At 35.5% G+C, this 24,010-nt stretch overlaps 1 protein-coding gene and 1 long non-coding RNA gene across 2 annotated transcripts; both read left to right on the top strand.

Annotated features, from left to right (window-relative positions):
• Positions 1–6,738: 6,738 nt before the first annotated feature.
• Positions 6,739–17,455, top strand: LOC129926214 (uncharacterized; the record flags this gene model as incomplete). The annotated part of the gene is made up of 3 exons (XM_056028736.1): positions 6,739–7,190; positions 14,544–14,678; positions 17,307–17,455. Coding segments are annotated over exons 1-3 (345 nt in total), but the record flags the coding sequence as incomplete, so codon positions are not given.
• A 4-nt stretch (positions 17,456–17,459) lies between these two features.
• Positions 17,460–22,752, top strand: LOC129926195 (uncharacterized). Its single transcript, XR_008777845.1, has 3 exons — positions 17,460–17,501; positions 18,445–18,633; positions 22,553–22,752. It is a non-coding gene; the product is annotated as an uncharacterized LOC129926195 (long non-coding RNA).
• The last annotated feature ends 1,258 nt before the right edge of the window (positions 22,753–24,010 follow it).

The following is a 24,010-nucleotide window of genomic DNA, read 5'->3' as shown; positions in this document are numbered from 1 at the left end:
CATTTTTTTTTCTGTAATATTGACACATGTTTTGCCATTGACAAAAACGTGCTTGTACCCTATTATTACAAGCTAGTCTTGAAATTGAGCTGATAGTATTTGTTGTAATAGTATTTTCTCATTTAAATTCTTGCAACGTTTACTTTGTCTTGTGTGTATTTTCTTTCTACCTTTATAAGACTTTGTTTCTTGTATTCTCCTCCTATAGGTTTAAAGGTTTCTGGTAAGCCTCAGTGGGTCTCAATTCGTTTTTTTTTCTCTACATAATCTAATTTATAAGTAGAAAAGACAAGTATGAATCGAAAAAAAAAAAAAAATAAAAACCAAGTACATAAAATTAATTTTGTACCTCTTCTAAAAACACCAGGCATTCTATACAACACCTGTATTTCACACTTTGACACTAACAGTCATGCAATGATCTTCTCGCATGTTTCAACTGTTTTTGGGTGTTGTTGTTTTTTTCAATCCGTTTAGTTTAGTTTATTTATTTACTAAAACAAAAGTTCTCATAAGGATCAATAAATCGTTTTTAATTTTAGTCACTCTTAATTTTTATTCGCCCCAACTTACACCATTAGAGAGACAAACTTTTATATCTTAACAAACAAGCAGAAGCAACACCTCTAATGGCGATAGGAATAGCATACGTTCCCAATACATTGACTGCATAGTGGCCTGTGGCCTAGAGATCACGAGTTTAATGACCAGGCTTGAAGCAGAAGAAGAAGACTACATCAGTTGTGTACTCCCAAATCGAAAGATTACTGTTTTTGGTTAAGTTTTCAAATGCTGTTTTAGTTGCAGGTTGAAATGTTTTGGCAGCTCACTCCAGTGAAATCACTTCGACTAAACAGAACGTAACTATCAGCGTTAATATTCTAGGAGAGTGTTAACTTATTATCGCTCGAAGCAAGAGAAACATAGGATAAGAGAAGAGAGAGAGAGAGTGCGAGAACGAAAGGAAGACTGAGAAATTGGAGATATAAGAAATAAGAATAAGAGAGAAATATAATATAAAAAAAATACTCGGAAAAGAAATAGAAAAACAGATAAACAAAAAGAGAAGAAAGAGAAAAGAAACTTGTAAAGAGAAATAGAGTGAAGCGCAAAGAACGCCAGGAAGTGGAAATACATAGAAATGTGTTTGATGCAGACGGAAAGACAGGCAGGTAGGTAGATAGATGGAGAGATAGATAGATGAAGAGTGGAGAGATAGATAGAAGGAGAGATAAATAGACAGATGGAGAGATAAATAGACAAATGGAGAGATAAACAGATAGATGGAGAGATAAACAGATAGTTGGAGAGATAAATAGATAGATGGAGAGATAAATAGACAGATGGAGAGATAAACAGATAGATGGAGAGATAAATAGATAGATGGAGAGATAAATGGACAGATGGAGAGATAAATGGACAGATGGAGAGATAAACAGATAGATGGAGAGATAAACAGATAGTTGGAGAGATAAATAGATAGTTGGAGAGATAAATAGATAGATGGAGAGATAAATAGATAGATGGAGAGATAAATAGACAGATGGAGAGATAAATAGACAGATGGAGAGATAAATAGACAGATGGAGAGATAAATAGACAGATGGAGAGATACATAGACAGATGGAGAGATAAATAGATAGATAGATAGATAGATAGATAGATAGATAGATAGATAGATAGATAGATAGATAGATAGATAGATAGATAGATAGATATATCGTCTGTTTTAACGGTAAGTCCTTTCATTCCTTGATGTTCTCACACTGCTTCTTATACCTTCCTCTCCTTTTGTTTTCCCCTGGTTCTGTCCCCTGCAGATCTGTATCTGTATAAATTAAGTAAATCGAGAGCGAGAGACAAAGAGAGAGCAGCTTTTAATAACAACCAGCAGCCCAAGGCTACTCTTCCCATAAACCCACTTCAACTTTTCATTTCCTTGGAGATGACACAAAATTAATCTTTTGAATCTCATTTCAAGTGGCTCTTCAAACTCAATTTGAGATGATCTGACTCGGTGGAAACAAAGAGAAAGATGTTCCATAGGAAGCAAATGTAAAACTGAAACAGGAATTTAATTGCAATGCAAATCTTATATCACTATTCATCACTTGGCACTAATGCGTCGGTGTCAATGAAACTGTAGCTTAGGAAGTGTAGCTAAATAGGAAGATGACTTACAGAGGGTGTGTACCGGAAACGCTTTAAAGACAAGCTCAGACGTCAGTTAGAGAGTCAGAGAGGAGAACACCTGGCAGCAAAGAGTTTCAGAAAGGAGCAACTGAAGAGCTCTTCCAAACATCTCGGGAAACAGCAAAAAAAAAACAAAAAAAAAAAAACTAATAAAAGAAAAGACAACAGGAATCGACTCAAGAAAAGAAATGGTTTTCTCTGCGTTGATCATGGTCCAAATTCTGTACACAAAACAGGGTCTGCTACTCTAGATATTGCACTTTACCTCGAGATTTGGACTCAAAAGGCAAAATTTTAGTCTGATTCTAGAAAGAGGCTATTATATAGAATTCTGGATGTTCATCCGGTTTTTTTTTAATGAGAAAACACACCCTCTTGCTTCACTGTTAGCCTTTTAGAGCATTTTACAGCCTTCTTATACAGCCCATATATATATTGTTTACTTCCTATGAAGCTTATAAATGATATTTCTTTCTTAAATAAATAATATTAATGTCCTTATAACCCACTAATGATTTATATTTCCAATGTAGCCTATAAATAATATTTTTTCCTAACTAGCCCATAAATGACATTTATTTTGTATGCAGTCCTTAAAGCAGTGGTTCTCAAACTGTGGTCCACGGATTCCCAGAGGTCTGCTAGACGAACCTAAGGAGTCAACAGAAAGAAGACAATTATATATAGTAAAGATAATTTCACCGCCTAAAGTAAGTTTATCCAATCGGATAATTTTAATAATAATCATCTCGCCCCTCACTACTGTTTAATATGTCTATTACTTACTATTCTATGACGACCTAAACCAAAGATTTGAAAATCATTGTCAACTTAAGATTCCCGAATGGATTTTCAACCTTTTAGCGCAGTGGTTCCCAAACTTTTTTTGTCTCGTAGACCCCTTACTATGTTTTCTGGTTTTCGGTAGACCCCTATGTTTAACTTGCAATTTTTTTTTTCAAATTCATCAATATTTTTTAAAAACTAATTTCTGTCCGTAGTGAGTTGAAAAGTAAAAAAAGTAATTTAAAGCTACATACTAAGTTCTATAGATCTATCTTTTTTTTTTGTTGATAAAATTCAAATTGAAACCAATTAAAATAAAAATTAATATGTATTGCTGGAATCACCAACCACAGTGGAAATGTCATTTTGCAGATTTATGATCCGTTGCTATGGATGTAATACTGTAATAAATGACCCCTGTAATAATGTCTGCTAAACATTACCTACAAAATTAAGTTATTTAAATAATTATTGAAATTAAATACAATAATTTTTCATTTAGCAGTATAGCAGTTTAAATATTTTAAGGATTAACTAAGATACTATTCATATATTAGTGTATGAAAGAATTACATGAATGTGATGTAAAAATTAAAGTCACGACGTGCCTAAATGAAATCTATTATCGTAGACCCCCGTGGACATCTCATAGACCCCCCAATTTGTTTTTTCACTTTCGTAGACCCCTTGGAAGTCTTCGTAGACCCCTGGGGGTCTCTATAGACCACTTTGGGAATCGCTGGTTTAGCGCGTGAACAAAGTTCCCAATCACAGATGAATCCATGCTAATACAGAAGCAGCTTATTGAAATATCCACAAATGAGGAACTTAAACCAATGTCTGCACAAAGATACCACAGCTCCTGGTTACAAAAACAGATTCAAATTTTATACTCTGCATTATAGGTCAATGTGCCAGAAGTTGTCGGCAGCTTTCTCGTCTTCTTATGTGGTACAACGTGGATTCATTGTCGTAATAAACCTCTTTACAAAGAAAAGAAACGGCCAGAGATTTGTGCTCGCTGAATTAAGCGGTTGTTACTACCAAACATTGAGCCGGATATAAATACACTCATAAAAACCCATCAACCTCAACTAATTAAAAAAAAATATTTTAATTAAAAGTCTCAGTAAACACTTCCCCAATTAACTATTTTTCTTTCATTTGTAACTGGTATACTCTATATTTAAGTAGCGTTGAAACTTAGGGGCAAGTTATAACTATTTCAAAGAGTCATCGGGTTACAAAAGTTTGAGAAACTCTACAGGATATTTATTTCTTGTGTATCCTATAAGGGTAATTGCATTTCTGGTGATTTAACAAACAAAAAAAAATAATAATTTTTAAAAAATCATATAGATCTAATCTATCCTTTACTGAATAAATGAAAGGTTAAAACATATAACGTAGCTTTCTTGATATATCTCTAGTTCCATTACTTCAAAAAGAAAAGGCGGATCTATCTTTCCACAACGCAGGTCAGAGTTCAGGGTTACTATCACGAGTAATCTCAGTTAATAGACTCGGCTTTGTACCCGACCTCTGAGTTTCCTACAGGGTACGGTACTTTACGGGTTGTCACGTTTGTAGCGCGGGAGCTGGCCCTGCTCTTACGCATCTCAGTCATCTTGACTTAGTCCAAACGTGTGTGCAGTGTGTTAATTAACTCTTCAACAAGACACCGGGGCTATCTAGGTCAGAACTAACTAGGTCAAAGATTCAGGATCTGGTCATTTCTGCACATCACTAAACCACTTAGCGATGAAGAGCGCAAATAACATTGCGAAACAGCCTTTCATTTGAAACATTAGTGTACAATTTACTTCCTGGTCACGCTATTTGTAAAACAGTGAATTAGCATAACATTAAAAAATTATCAAGTTTTCGTGGCCTCTTAGTTACTGTAAGGGTGTTACAATAAAAATAATTTATCTTGGAATCAAATTACACACAACGGCCAACTAATGTCAGATTCCATTAGAGCTGGGTGGACTCAGAGGCGCCCAAAGATCCCAATAATATAACCCCAGTCTTCACAGGGAATCGAACCAGGGAACACCCTGTTCGAAAGTTAAACGCTTTACCGCTTACCGCACCTCCAAAAGACTATGATTAAACTATGTAACATATAACACTTAGCCAAATACTTACAAATACAAAAAAAAAACAAAAAAAAAAAACCTAACCAGGTTACAAAGACAGTTTGTGTGGAAATACAAACTCAAAATCGGCAGGTAAAAAGGCAGGTTTTAATATTTTCAGAAAGAATAACATTATGAAATTTTATCAAAGGCGAATGACAGAGAAGAATGAAGAAAGAAGGTTGACAGATCCTGTGTGGTGCCTCAACGGTCCAGCAGACCAAGGGATATTTGAAAGTGAACCTGGCCTAACTGATGTCTTATAATGAATGATTGTAAATGGTCAATCTCTTATTCAAAGTCACAAGGAAAAAAAAATTCCGTAAAAAAAAAAAAAAATCTCCCCTTCCTTTAGTTCAGTGTTTCATAACTATTATATAACCTTCCGTAAAAAAAATTAGTATCCTATGCTTATATAGTTGTGCTACAGTTCACGCGATAATATGAAAAACTACTTATTAATTGTTGTATTAAATTATGGTTCACTTATATGCATATTAAATAGATTTTTTCTCTTTTAAAAAAAGTAAACACTTTTTTGTAAATGTAATAATTATTATTACAGAACATACCTAACTTAGCAATACATTTGTTAAAAAAAATAGTTTTGACAGAAAATCTAAAACCGTTTACATAAATGTGTTGAAAATATGGTAAACGGTCATTCCCCTTACTAAATAACTTCCCTTATTTGTTAGTATTAATAGTGAATGGTTGTAAAAAAGTTTTGTTTTTTAAAAAAAAAAACTGCTAGCATAGTTGATTTTAAAAATGTAGCCGTTGCATCAGAACTTTGAATGGACTAAAATATAATAATGTCGGATTATCAATATCTTTTCTGAGTTACGAGATCTAAAAGGACGGACGGACGGACGGACAGACAAACCACACAAAACTAATAGAGTCTTTACCCTTTCGGGGACCGCTAACAATAAACTTCAAAAGACAAAGATACATGTACATTTCTTGTTCCATATGTTAGGACAAAGTCGAACAGTTGCCTCCTCCTCTTTAGTGCCATTACATCGGGAAATGATTTGCCTGAATCAGCCAGGAAAACCAAAGACTTAGCAGAGTTTAAATCTCTAATTAACGCACTTGGCTTGATTAACACAGAGAACGTAATAATCTTTTCGTTTGAAGAAACATAAGTACTTCATAAGAAATAGTCGTACTGGTTAAATCGGTAAGTTAAACAGCGTTGAACCACTTTAGCCTCAAGTTTGATGTCAAATAAACAAAGAATCTCTAGAAGCAATAGATAACCCTCACATGCAACTTAAAGATACATGTCACGTAACATAAAGCAGCTATTTAAAACAAAATGTTATAGGCCGCACAAAAGTCCTCATTGGGCATCCACATACCTAAACCCGGCACTGTTTACGAAGATTATAAGAAAGAATCAAGATAATAAACAACGTTATCGGTTTTTTTTTTTTGTTTTTTTTTTGTAGTTGGCCGCTGTGACTCACTTGTTACGCGTATCACACAAACTCACACCCAAAGATGATTAACTGGTAACGGTGCCTACAACACTAGCGCTCTAGCTTGCGGAGTATCCTAGTAAGACCTAGTAGAACAAAAATTAAATATTGGTGTATGCATATTGTATACAATAGCAAAACATCCATTTACCAGGATACACTTTTTCTTTGGCTGTATGCTAGTAAATACACATCATTTACTTTGACTTATATTACTTAAAATATCTGTTTTTTCTCAACTTAGTAGGCCACTAAGACCACATCACTTGTTCAAGGATGTTAAAAAAAAATATGCACAGATTTATTTATAGTACTTTGCCATCTAATGTGTGTCGGGCACATCGTTTTTAATAGTGTAGCATTGTAGCAGTGTGGCTACTTAGAACTTTATACTTTAAGTGAAGTGTGTCGTTGTCCCAGAGTGTTGTAGTTTGAAAAGACAAAGCGGCTAGTGTTTTGGTGCAGACACGGGTGTGTGGATTGGGAGTTCATTCAGGGAAATTCAATCGTTCTTGGAGTAAAATGAGAAGGTTCATATTCTGTTTCGTGTTTGGATTATACCTGGACTTTGGCTGTTTACAAGGTAAAAATAGAGTACAGGTGAAATGACAGCTAAAAAGATGGATATAAAGAGAGAGAGAGAGAGAGAGAGAGAGAGAGAGAGAGAGAGAGAGCTAAAAGATAGAAATGAGACATTTAGAGAGATAGAGAGACAAAGAGGAGACAGAAAAAAAAATGGAAACTAAGTGTCACAAGACGCTAGCAGTGTGCTGGCGCTTGCTTCGACTGGTCGTTGTCTAGGGTGATTCTGGAGGCCCGACTGTTGACTCTGGAACTGTGTATTTCGTGGCTTTAGCCCTGTCGCAATTTAACTGGTATTGGTGTTTGTGTAGACAACTCACATATAACACTGGACACTAGAATGATAGTTAAATACAAGTAACGTAGACATTTATTAATAGATAGAATCATCCATCAATATATGGTTACATCAATGAAAACTGATAAACAAACTAAAAAGCTAAATGACTGTAAATTTGTAGTCTAAAGATAGCATTGCTCAAAATAGAAGTGTAGTTGAAAATGTTAAAAACAATCAGAAGCGGGATATGCGACCCTCCGCTCTCAAAAAACTCACGCTAACTGCCTCCTTGTCCCCAAAGTCCCCAGGTCACCCTCCCTCGTTCAAGACCAGGTCACCTGGTTTCGTGACAATAAAATACATATTAAAAGTATACAGGTACTTATTTCCCTTCCCAATACTAAAATAAATCTAATTCAACTAAATAAAATATACTAAAAACGTAAATAATTGTATTAGATTTAAAATAGAAATAACAAGAAAAAAAAAACAACATTTAACAATAACTGAGGCCATGATGGCAGGTAAGGGGTCAGTTAGGTCAACATTCCATAGCCAGGCCCGTAGTGGACTGGTGTTGTTCTGCTACACACACACAAACACAGCGGTTTGTGACACTAAGCTACAGAAAAATGGGAGGTTTGTGAATGGAGACATCATAGGGCAGAAGATAGTTGGAGAGATAAAGAGTGAGTAATATAGCGAAATAAAGATTTATAGAAAGAGAAATAGAAAGAGAGACAAAGAGGAGAGGATATAGGAGAGGAAGTTCAAGAAGGAGAGAAAGAGATGGATGAACTAGATCAGGGATTCTCAACCTGTGGGTCGCGACCCCTTTGGGGGTCGATTGACGATTACCCCAGGGGTCGCCTGAGACCATCGAAAATATGGACTGTTATTGTCTAAGCTTTTATTGCTATATATGTGTGTATGGGGGCGGTCGCCGAGCATAACAGGTTGAGAACCGCTGAACTAGATAAAAAGGTGAATATTGAAAAAAAGAACAGAAGATAGAAGGAAATGACAAGGATTGGACCTAATTCATGTGATATTTTTATATTATTATTATTATAAATTATATATTTTAGTTCACAAAGTTCACTTTACGTAGTTTATGTCGCATGCCCTAGGCCTAGATAATGTTTAATTGAATCTAGATTGCGCTGCAATACATTAGTCCCACGTTGTGTTTCTATGGCTCACATTTAGTGAAGGTGTCACCTAAAGTCTTAACTTCTCCAGCATATTCAGGTACTCAATACAGTTTGGAAGGGGAGGGGGGGAACTGGGGACGTCGAAATAACACATATTCAAATGCCATTCTTCGAAGAAGTTTGAACTCAAGGTCCCTCGCTTTGCCACTAGGCAACAACATCTGTCAGTGAGGTAGCAATGTGCTCGTGAGCCGTGTTCAAGACTATGATGGATGGTGTGGGCCACTCCCATAGATTGCGTTTGACTTAAACAAATCTAGTAATCATGTATGCATCATTAAAAAGACAGTCCTAATTAGATTATACCTTTTAGTAATGACAGTTTCATTAGACTTAGTTCAGTTACAATTCTTACAAGTAATATTGTCAGGACTCTCATTGTTTATTTAGGCTGCCATACATAATGATTATTGTCAGATGTTGCATATTAATGAACATATATTAAGGTTCCGCCAGGTTGTTAACGCCGGAAGTGGTAATGGTCTTAAGCCCACCATTACCTATAAAGTGCTTCCAATGGCATGCGTCTCAAAAAGCCTCTAATAACCAGTCCAACTCCTGGCCTTCACGTGTGGCTCAGTTTCAGAGCCCGGCGGAACCGTTACCACGGACAGGAGAAGAGGCAAAGGCGAGCAACTGGCGCCTAAACCATTAAGCTTCGGACAGGAGGGGCTCGTTAGCCTTGGTTGGCTACCCATCTAGGAGAAGGAAAACTCTGAATCCAAACCTCCGCTGCCATGCGGCTATACCCAAACACGGGAAAGGCTTCGGGAGACAACCGTGAGGAAAAATCAGGAGCTGGTGACCCTTAGGCAAACTGTGGCACACCGTGCTACAGCCTGGCAGATCCTGCGGCGCTACTGATCCCAAACTGTATTGGATATTCCGTTCCTTTGGTCACATCAGCTGCGAGGAGAGGGGGTAACTGCTGTGTGGGCGACATCGTTCCGACCATAAATAATGCCCAGGCTTTCATCTCACTTATACAGCCACATGAGGAAGTGTGCTCTAAGATGAACCATAGTCGTTCTACGACTGAAGGATGCCAATGATATATATATAAATATTTATATTAAATCTAAGGCAAGCAGCACAATGAAGTTTTATAGTAAATAAATGTATTTATTCACCAGGACAAACATATAACAGCCTACTATATTCAAAGAATCTTTTTCCTAATTCTCTTTGTCTCTCTTTCATACTGACCGGAAATATGATGGATGGAATCCCATCCATATTTACACTACTATTCTAATTTCATTCTATGTATATTCAATGGCACTAATAGAATCGTTTGCCGGGGAAATATACAATCTTTAAAACACTCTGAAGAAAGTTGTGTTTTTTTTTCTTTCTTTAATAAATTCCCCCAAACATAAATTCAAACAATTCATAAATTCTCATTTCAGCATCAACTTGACATAAATTGTATAATCTAGAAAATGTTGTTTCTTACTTACACTGTTAAAATAGTTATAATGTTACAACTTAACATTGCTACAACTTTATACTGATACAACTTAGTACTGATACAACTTAGTACTGATACAACTTTGTACTCAAACAACTTTATAGTGATACAACTTAGTACTGATACAACTTTGTACTTAAACAACTTTATACTAAAACAACTTAGTACTGATACAACTTAGTACTGATACAACTTTGTACTCAAACAACTTTATAGTGATACAAATTAGTACTGATACAACTTTGTACTTAAACAACTTTATACTAAAACAACTTAGTACTGATACAACTTAGTACTGATACAACTTTGTACTCAAACAACTTTATAGTGATACAACTTAGTACTGATACAACTTTGTACTCAAACAACGTTATACTAAAACAACTTAGTACTGATACAACTTTGTACTCAAACAACTTTATACTAAAACAACTTAGTACTGATACAACTTTGTACGCAAACAACATTATACTGAAACAACTTAGTGCTGATACAACTTTATACTCAAACAACATTATACTGAAACAACTTAGTGCTGATACAACTTTGTACTCAAACAACTTTATACTAAAACAACTTAGTACCGATACAACTTTGTACTCAAACAACTTTATACTAAAACAACTTAGTACCGATACAACTTTGTACTCAAACAACTTTATACTAAAACAACTTAGTACCGATACAACTTTGTACTCAAACAACTTTATACTAAAACAACTTAGTACCGATACAACTTTGTACTCAAACAACTTTATACTGATACAACTTTGAACATTCTATCTTTAACTTGAGTCTTAAACATGAACTCATGAACCCTAAACTGCTCAAGGACCTGTCACAGCTCAATGGTCTCGACTAACTAATTTTCCCCATTGTATACTTTTTAAAATCGACTTATTCCAATATTTTTCTCTTGTGTGTCACCTTCAAGAAACTGATGTTCGCTACTTGTTTCCCGACCTCTTTCTCTGGTTAATTTTAATTAACACTTGCTTCCTCCGTGCACTGTTCTTTATATGATCCCTTTGATGATGTAGAATGAGGTCTTGACAGTTCGATACTGTGTACATTTGCTAAACACGGAAAATCAGAAGGTCTTTTATAATGTATTTATATATATAAATCTCTTCGTCGACCAACCATGCGGTGCACCACGCACGCACGCCGAATCTCTAACCCTCTGCAAGTCGGACTAGAGTTGCCCCACGTAACTTTCGCGGTGACAGAGAGCGCGGCCCAGAAAGAAAAAGAGGGGGGGGGGAGAGAACAAGTAATCTTCTCACTAAATAGCGGGGTATGCTACGCCGCGGGTCGGTTCTTAACAATATAATTAATAAACGTTGTTCTCTATAAAATATAGTGCTCATCGTCACTGCCCCATGTACATTGCTGTCTGTACTGCTTATTGTTGATCTTATAACGCATGATAATAACGTTTTATATATTGATAGAATTTAATAAATTAAAATCAATTGTATCAGATAAAAAAAAATGAATCTAAAGATTTCTAGACTTAATGCTTCAGAAGCATGTTCGGGTATCTAACTACTGACTTTTTTTTATAGTAGTCTTTCTCTATACAAATTCATTTTTCCCCACTTAATCATCACCTCTAGTTGATGTCATCATGTGCAGCCCACACCCCCGCACCCTTTTAGTGCCGACACTGCTAAAAGTCACCTTATAATACCACAGATGCGTACTTGAAACCTTTCTTTCTTTCCTAACGCACGTATTTTACCCACCCCCACCCCACTCAGACAGTTGTATCAATAAAATTAATTACCTAAATGAATGTATTGTAAGCCTGTTTGTTCCGTGTAAACGCGTTGTTGTGAACAGGGCCGAATTCAAGTGTATGGAGGTCTCCGGGGCAGAACTTTTGTGGAGGACCCTACACTTTTTCTAAACCGTTAACACAAATCCACTTCATAATAATAATAATTAGAATTTGTGCTTCCCTGTAAAGAAACTCGACCCAGGCAGTGCCAGAAAATGAATACTCGTTCGTTTCTAACATGATATATATATATGGCTCCTTTTGTCTCGAATGGCAATGGATGAGCCCAAATGAGTCACTGGTTTTGGCTTAATCTTGAGACGGGGCAGAATCTGGTGTGGCTAATCAAGCCAATTATAGAACGGCAGACTTTGCCACAATTTATACATGTGTATGCCTCTGATTCAGGGCTAGCGGACAGGGAAGCTTTCTTTTTTTCCCTCTTGATTAAGGCCGCTTCAATTTTTTTGTTCTCAGCAAGGGTTGTCCCAGCACGCACAGTCTGTCTCCATGCACTCCGGTCTTTAGCTATGTTTTCCCACATACTTTCGCTGATGCCTGTGGCTCTCATGTCTCGCTTGCAGACATCTCTATATGTTAGTCTTGGGCGGCCCTTTGGTCTGACTCCTTCCACAAGCTCAGCATATAAGATATCTTTCGGGTGACATGTCCGAGCCAGCGTAATCTTCTTTGTGTCAGGAGAGCATTCATGCTTTTCATATTGGCCAATCTCAAAACTTCCTGATTGGAGACATGGTCCCTCCAAGAGATGCCCATTATGCGTCTCAGGCAGCGCAAGGGGAAACTATTCAATCTGTGCTCTTGGTACATGTATGTTGACCAGCTTTCACTGCCATAAAGGAGAGTGCTCACAACACAGGCGTTGTAGACTAGGATTTTGGTCGCTGTGGTCAATTTACCATTTTCCCAGACGCGCTTGGAGAGTTTTGCCAATGCTGTGGTAGCTTTTCCTATCCTTTTTGTCAGCTCGATGTCTAAGTCTAGGTTACTGACAATTGTTGAACCCAAGTAGGTAAATTCCTTCACGACTGAAAGGGTGTCGTTCCCAATTTGTATTATAGGTATTTCTGCTACGTCTTGTGCCAGGATTTCGGTCTTGGAGAGACTTATAGTAAGGCTAAACTCTTGACAAGCAGCTGCTAAGGCGTTCACTAGCTTCTGTAGACCTCCTTGTGAGTGAGATACGAGTGCCGCGTCATCAGCAAACAGCAGCTCCCTTATCAAGATACGACGCCTTTTAGTTTTGGCTTTAATTACATAGATGAATGTATTGTAAGCCTGTTTGTTCCGTGTAAACGCGTTGTTGTTAACAGGGCCGAATTCAAGTGTATGGAGGTCTCCGGGGCAGAACTTTTGTGGAGGACCCTACACTTTTTCTAAACCGTTAACACAAATCCACTTCGTAATAATAAGAAGAAGAATTTGTGTTTCCCTGTATAGAAACTCGACTCTGGCAGCGCCAGAAAATGAATACTCGTTTGTTTCTAACATAATAATAATAATAATAATAATAATAATAACAATAATAATAATCTACAATGAATTTTGTTTATTTTTAACAAAGCTCGACCCTGGCAGTGCTAGAGAATAAATATACATTCGTTTCTGACATACTACTACTACTAAAAATAATAATTCTGGGATAGACCTATTTTGACCGACAAAACGATAGATTTTAATCTCCCTGATCTGCTGTTCATCGATAAAAGAAAAAAAAAGCCGCTACCATTATTGACATCGCCGTACCATTCTCTCATAATTAAAGAAAAACTGAGTTGGAAAAACAACGAAAATATGGGAACCTAGGCTTGGAGATTAAGCGTTTATGTAAGTTATCTAAAACAACAATATACCCCATTGTTTTATCGACCGAGGGGGTATAACAACTGACCTCACAGACACCTTCAAGACCCTTAACATTCCTAGGAACATTATCGTTGCCTGTCAGAGGGCGGTACTACTGCAGATCTGCCACATCACCAGAAAATTCCAAAACTGTTAAAAAGACTACGATGAATTTTGTTTCCTTTTAACGAAACTCGACCCTGGCACCCTCTAACATCATAATAATAAAATCTAAATGCTTTTAGAAGAAATAAACAGAGTACTTGTAAATTGAAACTAATTTTCCTTTAAAAAATTATTTACTACACATATTTTTGTTTAAAATATTTTGTTTAGGAGTTTGTAAAGGCCCTGGAATAACGTTCTGCCTGCCTTTATATACTACGAGCACGCTACAATCGAATTCTTCTTAAACCTGACACTGTTGCCAACCTTAAGATTTAAAAATTGTCACTAAAATGCGAAAAAAAGACATATTACAGAAAATGTTACAGTTTCTGATCCGTCAAATTTTAAAATTATTTTTTTTTTAGTTTGTGGAGGCCCATCTCTAGTTAAGTCCCCGGGTCATCGGTCCTGCCTGCCCTACCTTATATCCGACTATGACTGTGAAACAAACTGTTAGATCTTATAAGCTCATTAAAGTTCAACTGTATTATGTAATCCATTGTTCGTGCATAGGCCGGTATTATAAAAATAAAAATAACAAAACCATTTTCTTTTAAAAGGACAATCTTCAGAACAAGACAAAGTCTGCGATGTTGGAGATTTCTGCGAGTATAAGTGTCAGTGCAAAAGACAATGTCAAGATAATCTCAAGTGTGCAGACAACGATAAATGTAAACGTGGATGGTTTGGTTACAGATGTCAATATCGTAAGTAGTTCTGTAATATAAATTAGTTATTGTTTTAATTTTGTTTTCATCCTTATGATATAAACAATTCTTAAGCTTCTCGATTACTTTTTCCTTCCTATCTACTTTTTAAAAAGAAGAAGGAATGTGTTACTTTATGCATTTTCCTGTTGAACTTTCTAGATCCCCAAAATTTACCCCCAAACTTTTGTATGTAAACTATTCATACCTAATCCCACAAACGGAAGAAGACAATGATTACTAAAGTATCATTTTTATTCCAAGCCCCGTAGCATAGTGGAAAGTATTTTTTTTTCTCTTTTTGACTTCATTTGATATGATGTTGGCGAACTTCAAAAGTCCCAAAGGACTGGCAAAAGGGAGTGATTATAAAGCTTCCAAAAAAGGGCAACTTGGCAGACTGCAACAACTGGAGGGGCATTACTCTCCTCTCTATCCCGGGCAAAGTTTTCAGCACTGTTTTGTTGAGACGGCTTCAACAGTCTGTAGATTTTTTTTTAAGGAAATAATTGTTTCTTGAGGCATAAGAGATTGACCCTTAACAAAACAATTAGATCAATTAGATATTCATTATCAGACATCAGTTAGGCCAGGTTCACATCTAACTTCACATTCACTTTCACCTATCTTTTGGTCTGCTTGACCTCTAAGGCACCACACAAGATCTGTCAACCTTCTTTCTCCATTTCTTTTCTCTGTCATTTGTCTTTGATAGAATTAAATTCTAATGTTCTTTGTCAAAATATTAAAACCTGCCTTTTTACCTGCCTGGGTGGACCACTTTGTCTGCCGATTTTGAGTTTGTGTTTTTAAACAAACTATTTGTTACCTTGTTTTTTTTCCTTGTTCATCTACTCCAACATATTAATCGAAATTGTTGGGAAGAAGTAGGTATCTTGGAGCAGTGGCGTCATTAGGCGGGCGAAGGTTGCGACCACACAGATCGACACTATTTGGGAAAAATTATATCTTGGCAAAAGCAGACATATCGGAAAAGATAATGATATTAAAATCTCTAGATGGTAGTTTAAGTTTAAATGTCAAAGCACAACGTTTTACCACTTCTGTCTTAAAGTATAACAAAGGAAACATGTTCATATGATGTTACGTCTGTTTCTAATTTTAATTAAATATCATTGTAAAATTTGCAATAACATTTGAATAAATGTCATAAACGTTTGATTTTACATTTGAGTAAAAATCAATAAAAGTAGGTAATCAGTTCACTGTATTGGTTCAACAAAAAGAACTAACCAGCAATAGTGTTTATTGGAACTTAGAACATATTACAAGAAAATTGATGGGGGAGGGGTGACACCCTGAGCTACTGCACTAGGTGCCACCGAAACTGTTTCGGGAGATTTTCATGCTGATCTTAGGTGATCACTTAATGCTACTCAAGTTATTCCAGAAGAGTTAGAAAAGTCATATTAAAGACGACGTGTTGAGCTGTTGGCTTTTATGTAAAAAATAACGCTAAATGATTTTTAAAATTACTTTAAACGATCAAAACAAGACTGTGGCTTGAATACATTTCTGGTCCGTTGGTGAATTTGATGGGGCCGCCTTTGAGTTTGTTTGACAACACAAACTCTCTTTGTAATTTTGTTTTATAAAAATTTAAATAACTCAGTGGCTACCGTCAATCTCATGCGTATTTTCACAGCTGCTCGATTCTCTCAGACGCTCTTCAAATAACTTGATACGAATTAACCAACTTAAAAACATTTATTTACAGGGGAAACTGTCGTAGAGTCTTTTATAATAAGCATTCATATGATTATTTCCTCAACCGACTCTAGGCTTGTAGTATTTCCTGTTTTATTCTATCTACCCTTTTGGTTCCGAGATTTCTACTCAAACTACTTGGTATCGAATCTATTATGTATCCTAGCAACAGGCAGCATGGGAATCTTCTCCTTGATAACCCTTCCCCCAACTGGTTTATGAAATTGATTTGACCAGAGCGCACTGGGCGTTCTATAATCGTGAAAATTGAGTCAACAAAAACAATTCGCACAGATTTTTTAGTGTTAGTCTATAGACCTATTAAAAATTAATTCAATGATTGATTAAAAATAAGTGATAATTGAGAACTAGTAGGCTTTTTTAAGTATTTATTTTTGTATATTTAGTTTTACTTAACTTTGCCTGCGGTACAAGAACATTTCTGGAAGCGCGGTTGCTGAGTGGTAAAGCGCTTGGCTTCCGAACCGGGGTCCCGAGTTCGAATTCTTGTGAAGACTGGGATTTTTATTTTCGGGCGCCTGTGAGTCCATCCAGCTCTAAAAGGTTCCTGACATTAGTTGGAGAAAAGTAAAAGAGGTTGATCGTTGTGCTGGTCAAATGACACCCTCGTTAACCGTTTGCTTTAGAAACAGATGACCTTTATTTTACATCATATGCCGTTTAGATCGCAATGTCTGAACGGGGAACTTTTTTTTTCTTTACAATAACATTCAATATTTTTTTGTTTTTAGGAATACAAGTATAAATATCAACTCTTTTTAAGTTATAAGATACAAGGTGGATAATAATTATTAAGATAGTATAACGCAAAGTCCATTTGAAGAAAATATTTACTTTTTTTTTTTCTGCGTCTTTCTAACAAATGTACTTAATTTACAGAAGATTTGGCTGTGTTTAATGCAACACTTACTACCGAACCACCAAGTCGAAATGTTAGCTGGTTGACCGATCAAAACGACAACACGTGTAATACAGAAACAGACTTGAAGTCCATAACAGTGACTTGGCGAGACAAAAGAGCCATTCCTCTGACCATTCCTCTGACCTGGACGAGGATAGTTGTAAATGATCCACGTGAGTATTATGTATCTCTTTAATATGCATCATGATTTTATGTTATAAAATTATATTTATATTTTGTTTAGTAAACACCATTTACAGGTATTACAACTTTTATTAGAAAAAAAAAAAGTAAACTTATAAAATTAGTAAATGTCTTCAGAACAAAAATCTAAATCGAAGCATAAATCTACATAATGTTTTTCGTACATTATTACCACTTTTTAAAGTTGAGACTATTAATAAATTAAATATAAATCATTTTAATTTATCTCCTCGACTGGAATTAGTGAAATATTTAATGGTTGGGGGGGGGGGGGGCAGGGAACCCGAAATGCCTCTATCGATACGCCCATGTATTAACTATTCGTTTTGCTTCACTTTTTTTTAATTAGGAAAGGGTTTAACCTCAAAACTCCATTTAGTAAAGCTCTTAGATTTTTGTAAAGTTAATTTATTTTTATTAGGTTGAGTTTTTTAATTCAAAATTCCTTAGTTCAGCTAATAAAAGTTAGTCAGTAGTTTCGCTCTATTTTTTCAAATTTTATTTAGATTATAAAAAAAAGGGAAGGAGTTAACCTCAAATGACCGAGATACTCTTACTGTTAGTTCCCAACTACTACCTATCACATTATATGAAGTTTTCAAAACATTTTTTTCATTTTTTACAGTTATTAAAATATTTCAAAAACTGTTTTTAATAGTGGATAATATTCCTCACATACAGTACCACAAGGTAGCCCTATAAGGCTCATAGACCTATAAGCCAATATTTCTTTCTATTGCAAATTAGACATATTCCCATCCAATAAAAATAATATAGGTGTAAGTTGGTCATTTTTTAGAATTTCGTGGCCACCTTAATTTGAATGAGATGGATAGGCAAACATTATTTTAAGTTGTACCTTACAATTTTCATTGTAACGTAGAGTAGAAGCAAATCTTTATCTTTTTTTAGAAACGTTGTTAAATGCAAAGCTGCAGTTCACCAAACAAGGAAAAACTGAGAAGTTTTCTTGTCTTAATGAGACGTACGCTGAAGTAAACAACAACACTCTAGACAGGCGATGTAATGATGATGTCACGATAACCTCTTTAACTTTATCTGGGAATCTGTCATCTTTATGTTCTTTTTATATCAGTGGAGGTAAGTGACTATCTATCTATCTATCTATATATATATATATATATATATATATATATATATATATATATATATATATATATATATATATATATATATATCAAAAGCCATCAAAGAATATTAATAAATGCCACAAAATTAGAAGAAATATGGAAAACGAGATAAGTGGTGCAATGTTGTGAAATCGAGTGTTTTCAACTGTCCACTGTTTTCAACACTAGCGGTTCCAGAACTTTGGAGTGGTGGGGACGATTTTTACCCAAACCCTAACACTAACGCCCAGTAAACCCTAACCCTAAGCCTAAACGCGAGTACAGCATATATTGTTAGAATAAAAAAAAATAAAGCAGTGTTTCTCAACCTTATCTTATCTTATATAATACAGACGTTACTTCAAAAAAGAAGATCATTACGTCCTACGCGTCATGCATTTAGTCATGCATATTAACCAATGACTTAAATTATGCCAAGTCACTGGTTTTCCTGGCTAGCTCAGTCAACCCGTTCCATGCTCTAATAGCACTAGGGAAGAAGGAGTATTTGTACAAATTTGTCCTAGCATATGGGACGAGGAATGTGCCTTTATCTTTGTGTCTTTCAGAGTATTTTATTAAATTGGTTTTGTATTTGAAGATTATGGTTCAGTGTTTTATGTATGATTGCTACTTTACTTTTGAGCCTTTTGTTCTGAAGGCTTTCTAAATTTAGTGATTTTACTAAAGGTGTTACTCTGGTTAAATGTGAATATTTGTTTCTTATGAATTTCACTGCTCTATTTTGTGTCTGTTCCAGTTTCTTAATGTTAGCTTGAGTTGAGGGATCCCAAACGGAGGATGCATATTCTATTATTGGCCTAACCAAGGTTAAATAACATTTTAGTTTTATGTTCTTATTTGATTTATAGAAATTTCTTTTAATAAATCATAATGCTTTGTTTGATTTTTTTTATAGTTTCATCAATATGTGGGTTCCATGACAGTTTTTCATTTATTATAACACCTAGGTATTTTGCGTTTTTAGTCTGTGTTACTGGTTTGCCATGAATAAGATAAGTGGAATTAATTTGTTTTAGTTTTTTCATTACTCTTAACAACTGACATTTTTCTGGGTGGAAAGACATGCTCCAATTTGATTCCCATTTCTGTAATTCATCTAATTCTCTTTGTAAAATATCTGTGTCTTGTGTTGTTTTTATTGTTCTATATATTATGCAATCGTTTGCAAATAATCTGACTTCGGCAAAAACACACAAAAAACTGCCTTTCTCTTGACAGCTAGGGGGTTTGGGGGAGCGTTATAAGCTCCCCCAGTGGGGTCCGGGGCAAACCCGACGCCAAACCATTTTCTTGCATTCTTTACTGCAGAAACATTCTCCTGACATCTACAGCTCATTATTCATCCTATTAAAAAAGGATCTTTTGAATAATGTTTTACTTGAAAATATTCTAATATGAATTTGCAGGCCTTTACTACAATGCAAATACAACCGATTTGTTCCTTGAAAAGATAAGATACCCCACATATTTAGATTAAGACTTTGAGGATCGCCGCAGAAACCAAAAATATTGGAAAAATAATATTTAATATAATAATGCTCATTTGTAAGTGATACATTTTGTTCAATATGCATGTTTGTAACTTTGTTTTGTTACAGAACTATAGTTCAAAGCTCTAAGCAAAACACAAATTCCAAAACGGGACGAGAAATTAAGTGGACCAATTAGATTCTACTCTACTTTTGTTTGCATTTTTTTATGATTAAAGTATATATTGTTAGTTATAGTACCAATTTTTTTATACAATAGAAAAATATTAGTATGAGTAAAGGTTGGACAAAGGTGACTAATAAAATAATATTTGGGTTCAGAACTCATCTCAATTGTTACTCTTATATTAAAAAATTTGGTATGAATTCTAAATTGTCCAAATCAAAGTCTTTCTTAAAATAACTAAGATAAATTCATGTGCAATTACATAAACACTGTCGCCATATTTGACTACTCTGTTTTAAAATGTCATGTTTTCGTCTGGAAAGGGGAGAGGGCGGTACAGTAAAAATGTTTATTCTCGCTCTTTGTATATTTCTGCTAATTTGGCATTAACGAATTCTTTGATATAGAAATTTAATTTATAACATACATAAATTAAATTAGTGACATTTTTTTTTTTAAATTTTGTAATTTCTTAACTCTTTGTCTCCTAACTGACTATACCAACGTTGATTCCACGAAAATGTGGTAAATAATTAAAGAGTTAGCTAAAATACAAAAAAAAAAAGTATTAATTTGTCGATTTGGCGGAAGGCGATTGCATGTATCGCCCCTCCTACCTGGTACAACCCTGTTTTATTTTATATTTACTAATGATACAATTTTAGATCAGAGTGTGTGTGTGACATAATATACAAATGGGTTAAAACATCAATATATAGCTTATATTTTATAGATATTCAACTAATTATGTTCACAAACTATGATTATGCATAAAAATAGGATCGCCGCCCCCACTCAGAGGGCTAGAGTGGTGAGGGCAGCAGAAGCAATCCCCCCCCCCCACCTCATCAAATCGGCTAAGATACCAGAAGTGTAGCGACATAAAATAAAAACTTTATAGAAATTCAACTAATTTTGATCACAAACTATAATTTCTAAATTAAAAGTAGGACCCCCCCCACACACACACTCAAAAGGTTTAGGTGGGAAGGGCAGTAGATGTATTCCCCCCCCCCCCGGCCCAATCGTCTAACACAGGGGTTCTCAACCTTGTGGGTCGATTGACCATTTGCCAGGGGGTCGCCTAAGACCATCAAAAATATGGATTGCTATTGCCTACTCTTCTATTGCTGTATGTGTGTGTCTGGAGAGGGGGGTCGCGGCAGAGTGGGGAATTGTAAAAAGGGGTCGCCGAGCTTAAAAGGTTGATAACTGCTGGTCTAACAGGTGAACGACATAATATAAAGATCTATTACAACATCAATAACAAGTTTTAATTATATTAATATTTAACTGATTCTGTTAACAAGTTGCAATTTCTACAAATAAATTGGACCGCCCCCAGCACTCGAAAGTTTATGGTTGGGATGGAGGGGGGCGGAATCGATGCAATCACCCCATTGCACCAAATCGGCCAACATACTAGAGAGAGAGGGCCGAAAAATCTAGAAATGGGTTGAAAAATAAATAATTAGTATATATTATTAACATAACTAATAAATTCGTATACAAATTGTGTGATTTCTTTACTAAAATTCGTCCGCCCCAGCCCTTCCACCTTTTATATTCGTGATAATTTAAAGCAGTTTTTAATTAGAAAACAAAATGACAGTTTGAAGTATTTTACCACGGTGAATGTGAACTACAAAAAATACCCCCTGTTTGACATCTTTGTCATCTTAAATGAGTTCGATTTCCAAGAACATATCTTTGAGAAACAGGATTTTTAAGCTTGTTAAATACAGAAGTAGACTAATGCAGACGATGGCATTCCGATCCCCGCCGCCAAGCACTATTTCTGGTATTGTAACCCAACAAAATGCATATTCTGAGGTATCTACAGTGCATTTTCCTGCTATTAAAAAGTTTTATTTCAAAAACGTATTGTGCTTACTGATTTAGACCCTCCCGCGCCTTTTAAACTCAAAAACACCTGGTAATGGGTTTCAAACTCAAAAACCCTTGGCTGCGTTGAGCAAGTGATGGTTTAGTATTAAAATCTCACCTAAAATAAACAAAATCAAAGTAAAAATTCAGTCACTAAATTCCGATCCCCCTTGCGCGGGGGGGTTCATTTCGGGGGCCCATGATATATATATATATATATATAACATTCATTTAACGTTAAAAGAAAGGTATTTTTATTCGCTAATATAAAGTCATATCAAAATATTTTCTCTTTTTATATCTTACTTGATACACATGACTAGGGAGAAACGTTGCTTACAATCAGACTGCAACACAGTCTTCAGACTGGGGAACAAAAGGAAATGCAGTTGTAGCTGTTGACGGAAATACTGACTCGAATTTCAAAGGTGGTAGCTGCACTCATACCGATGGAGAGTCGTCACCGAGTTGGAATCTGACCTTACAGAATAACTACGTCATTAAAAGGCTCATCCTATATAACAGAGGTAGATTACTTAAATATATTTAATTTCTTTATTGGGAAAGAAAACAATTAAACAAATTTATGTAAGTTGAATTTTCGTACAAATTAATTTGTGACCAATATTCTTTCGAGTACATCTGAAACACTTTTGGCCGTGTATTCTAGTTAGTGCGTCAGAAGTGTACGACCCCATTCAGGAAACACAGGCAGAGCCATGTACAGAGAAATGACTACGCCTAACAAACTGGACAGTATTAACTTCCTCCCCCGCAAAGAACAATCTACAATTTTCCAACTAAGAACAGGACACACACCACTATTAAATTACCACCTGAACAAAATAAACTCCACACAACTACCCCTTTGCAGACATTGCGCCCACCCCTTTGAAACCGTAAACCATATCCTCTTTGAATGCCCCTCCCAAATCCACCTTAGGCAGACCCTACTTCCACTACAGCCCAACATAACCAACACCTTTTACGGCAGTGCTGAACAGCTGAAGAAAACAGCACACTTTTTTTCCTTGGCACAGTCTGCAAAAGAGCTCACAGCTCAGAAGCAATAAAGCTGGCTAGAAGAAGAAGAAGAAGAAGTACGACCCCATTGTAATTAGCAGTGTTAAATATGGACATTATCTTAGATCATTTGCTACCAGAGTGCTTTGTTTAATATGCTTACATGCCCAGACTTTCAAAAGCTTTGGATTAACCCTTTTCACAGTAAAACGGTTTTGAACGCTACCTAAAGATCCATACAATTGCATAAAGGAATGTTTGATTAAGGCTTCAGAGTTTTGAATTCAAGGTGTTCTTTTTTTCTCCTACGTGGGTGGCCACCTAAGGATAGCGAGCTCTTTTGCCAGAAGCTTACTGGTTTAGGCGCCAATCGCCTTTTTATAGTATAAAATTTCTACTAGCCAGCGTTGATATATTAGATACATATTATTAAAATCATTGTATAGTGAATGGAGCATTCATTAACATATATAAATATAACCATATCTCTTTACTCTTTTATTGGTAAATCCAGTGACCTACTCAACACTCAAATTATGAATTTAATTTACAGTCATGTGTACGTTTTTGAAACAATGGAACATAGAAACCGAATACGACTAGAGAATGGTTTCAATAAAGTATTGATCCATAGAGGCTTAAGAAAATAACTTTTTAAATAGGAAAGAGGTAGATTGAGAGTGACTAATAATTAGATAGAATAAGATAGGTGATACTGATTTATAAAGGCACATTCCTCGTACCATATGCTAGGACAA

The sequence above is a fragment of the Biomphalaria glabrata genome, chromosome 5, assembly GCF_947242115.1.
Source record: "Biomphalaria glabrata chromosome 5, xgBioGlab47.1, whole genome shotgun sequence".
Lineage (NCBI taxonomy): Eukaryota > Metazoa > Mollusca > Gastropoda > Planorbidae > Biomphalaria > Biomphalaria glabrata.
Note: the sequence above shows the minus strand (reverse complement) of the source record. Positions and strands in the feature narration are given on the sequence as shown.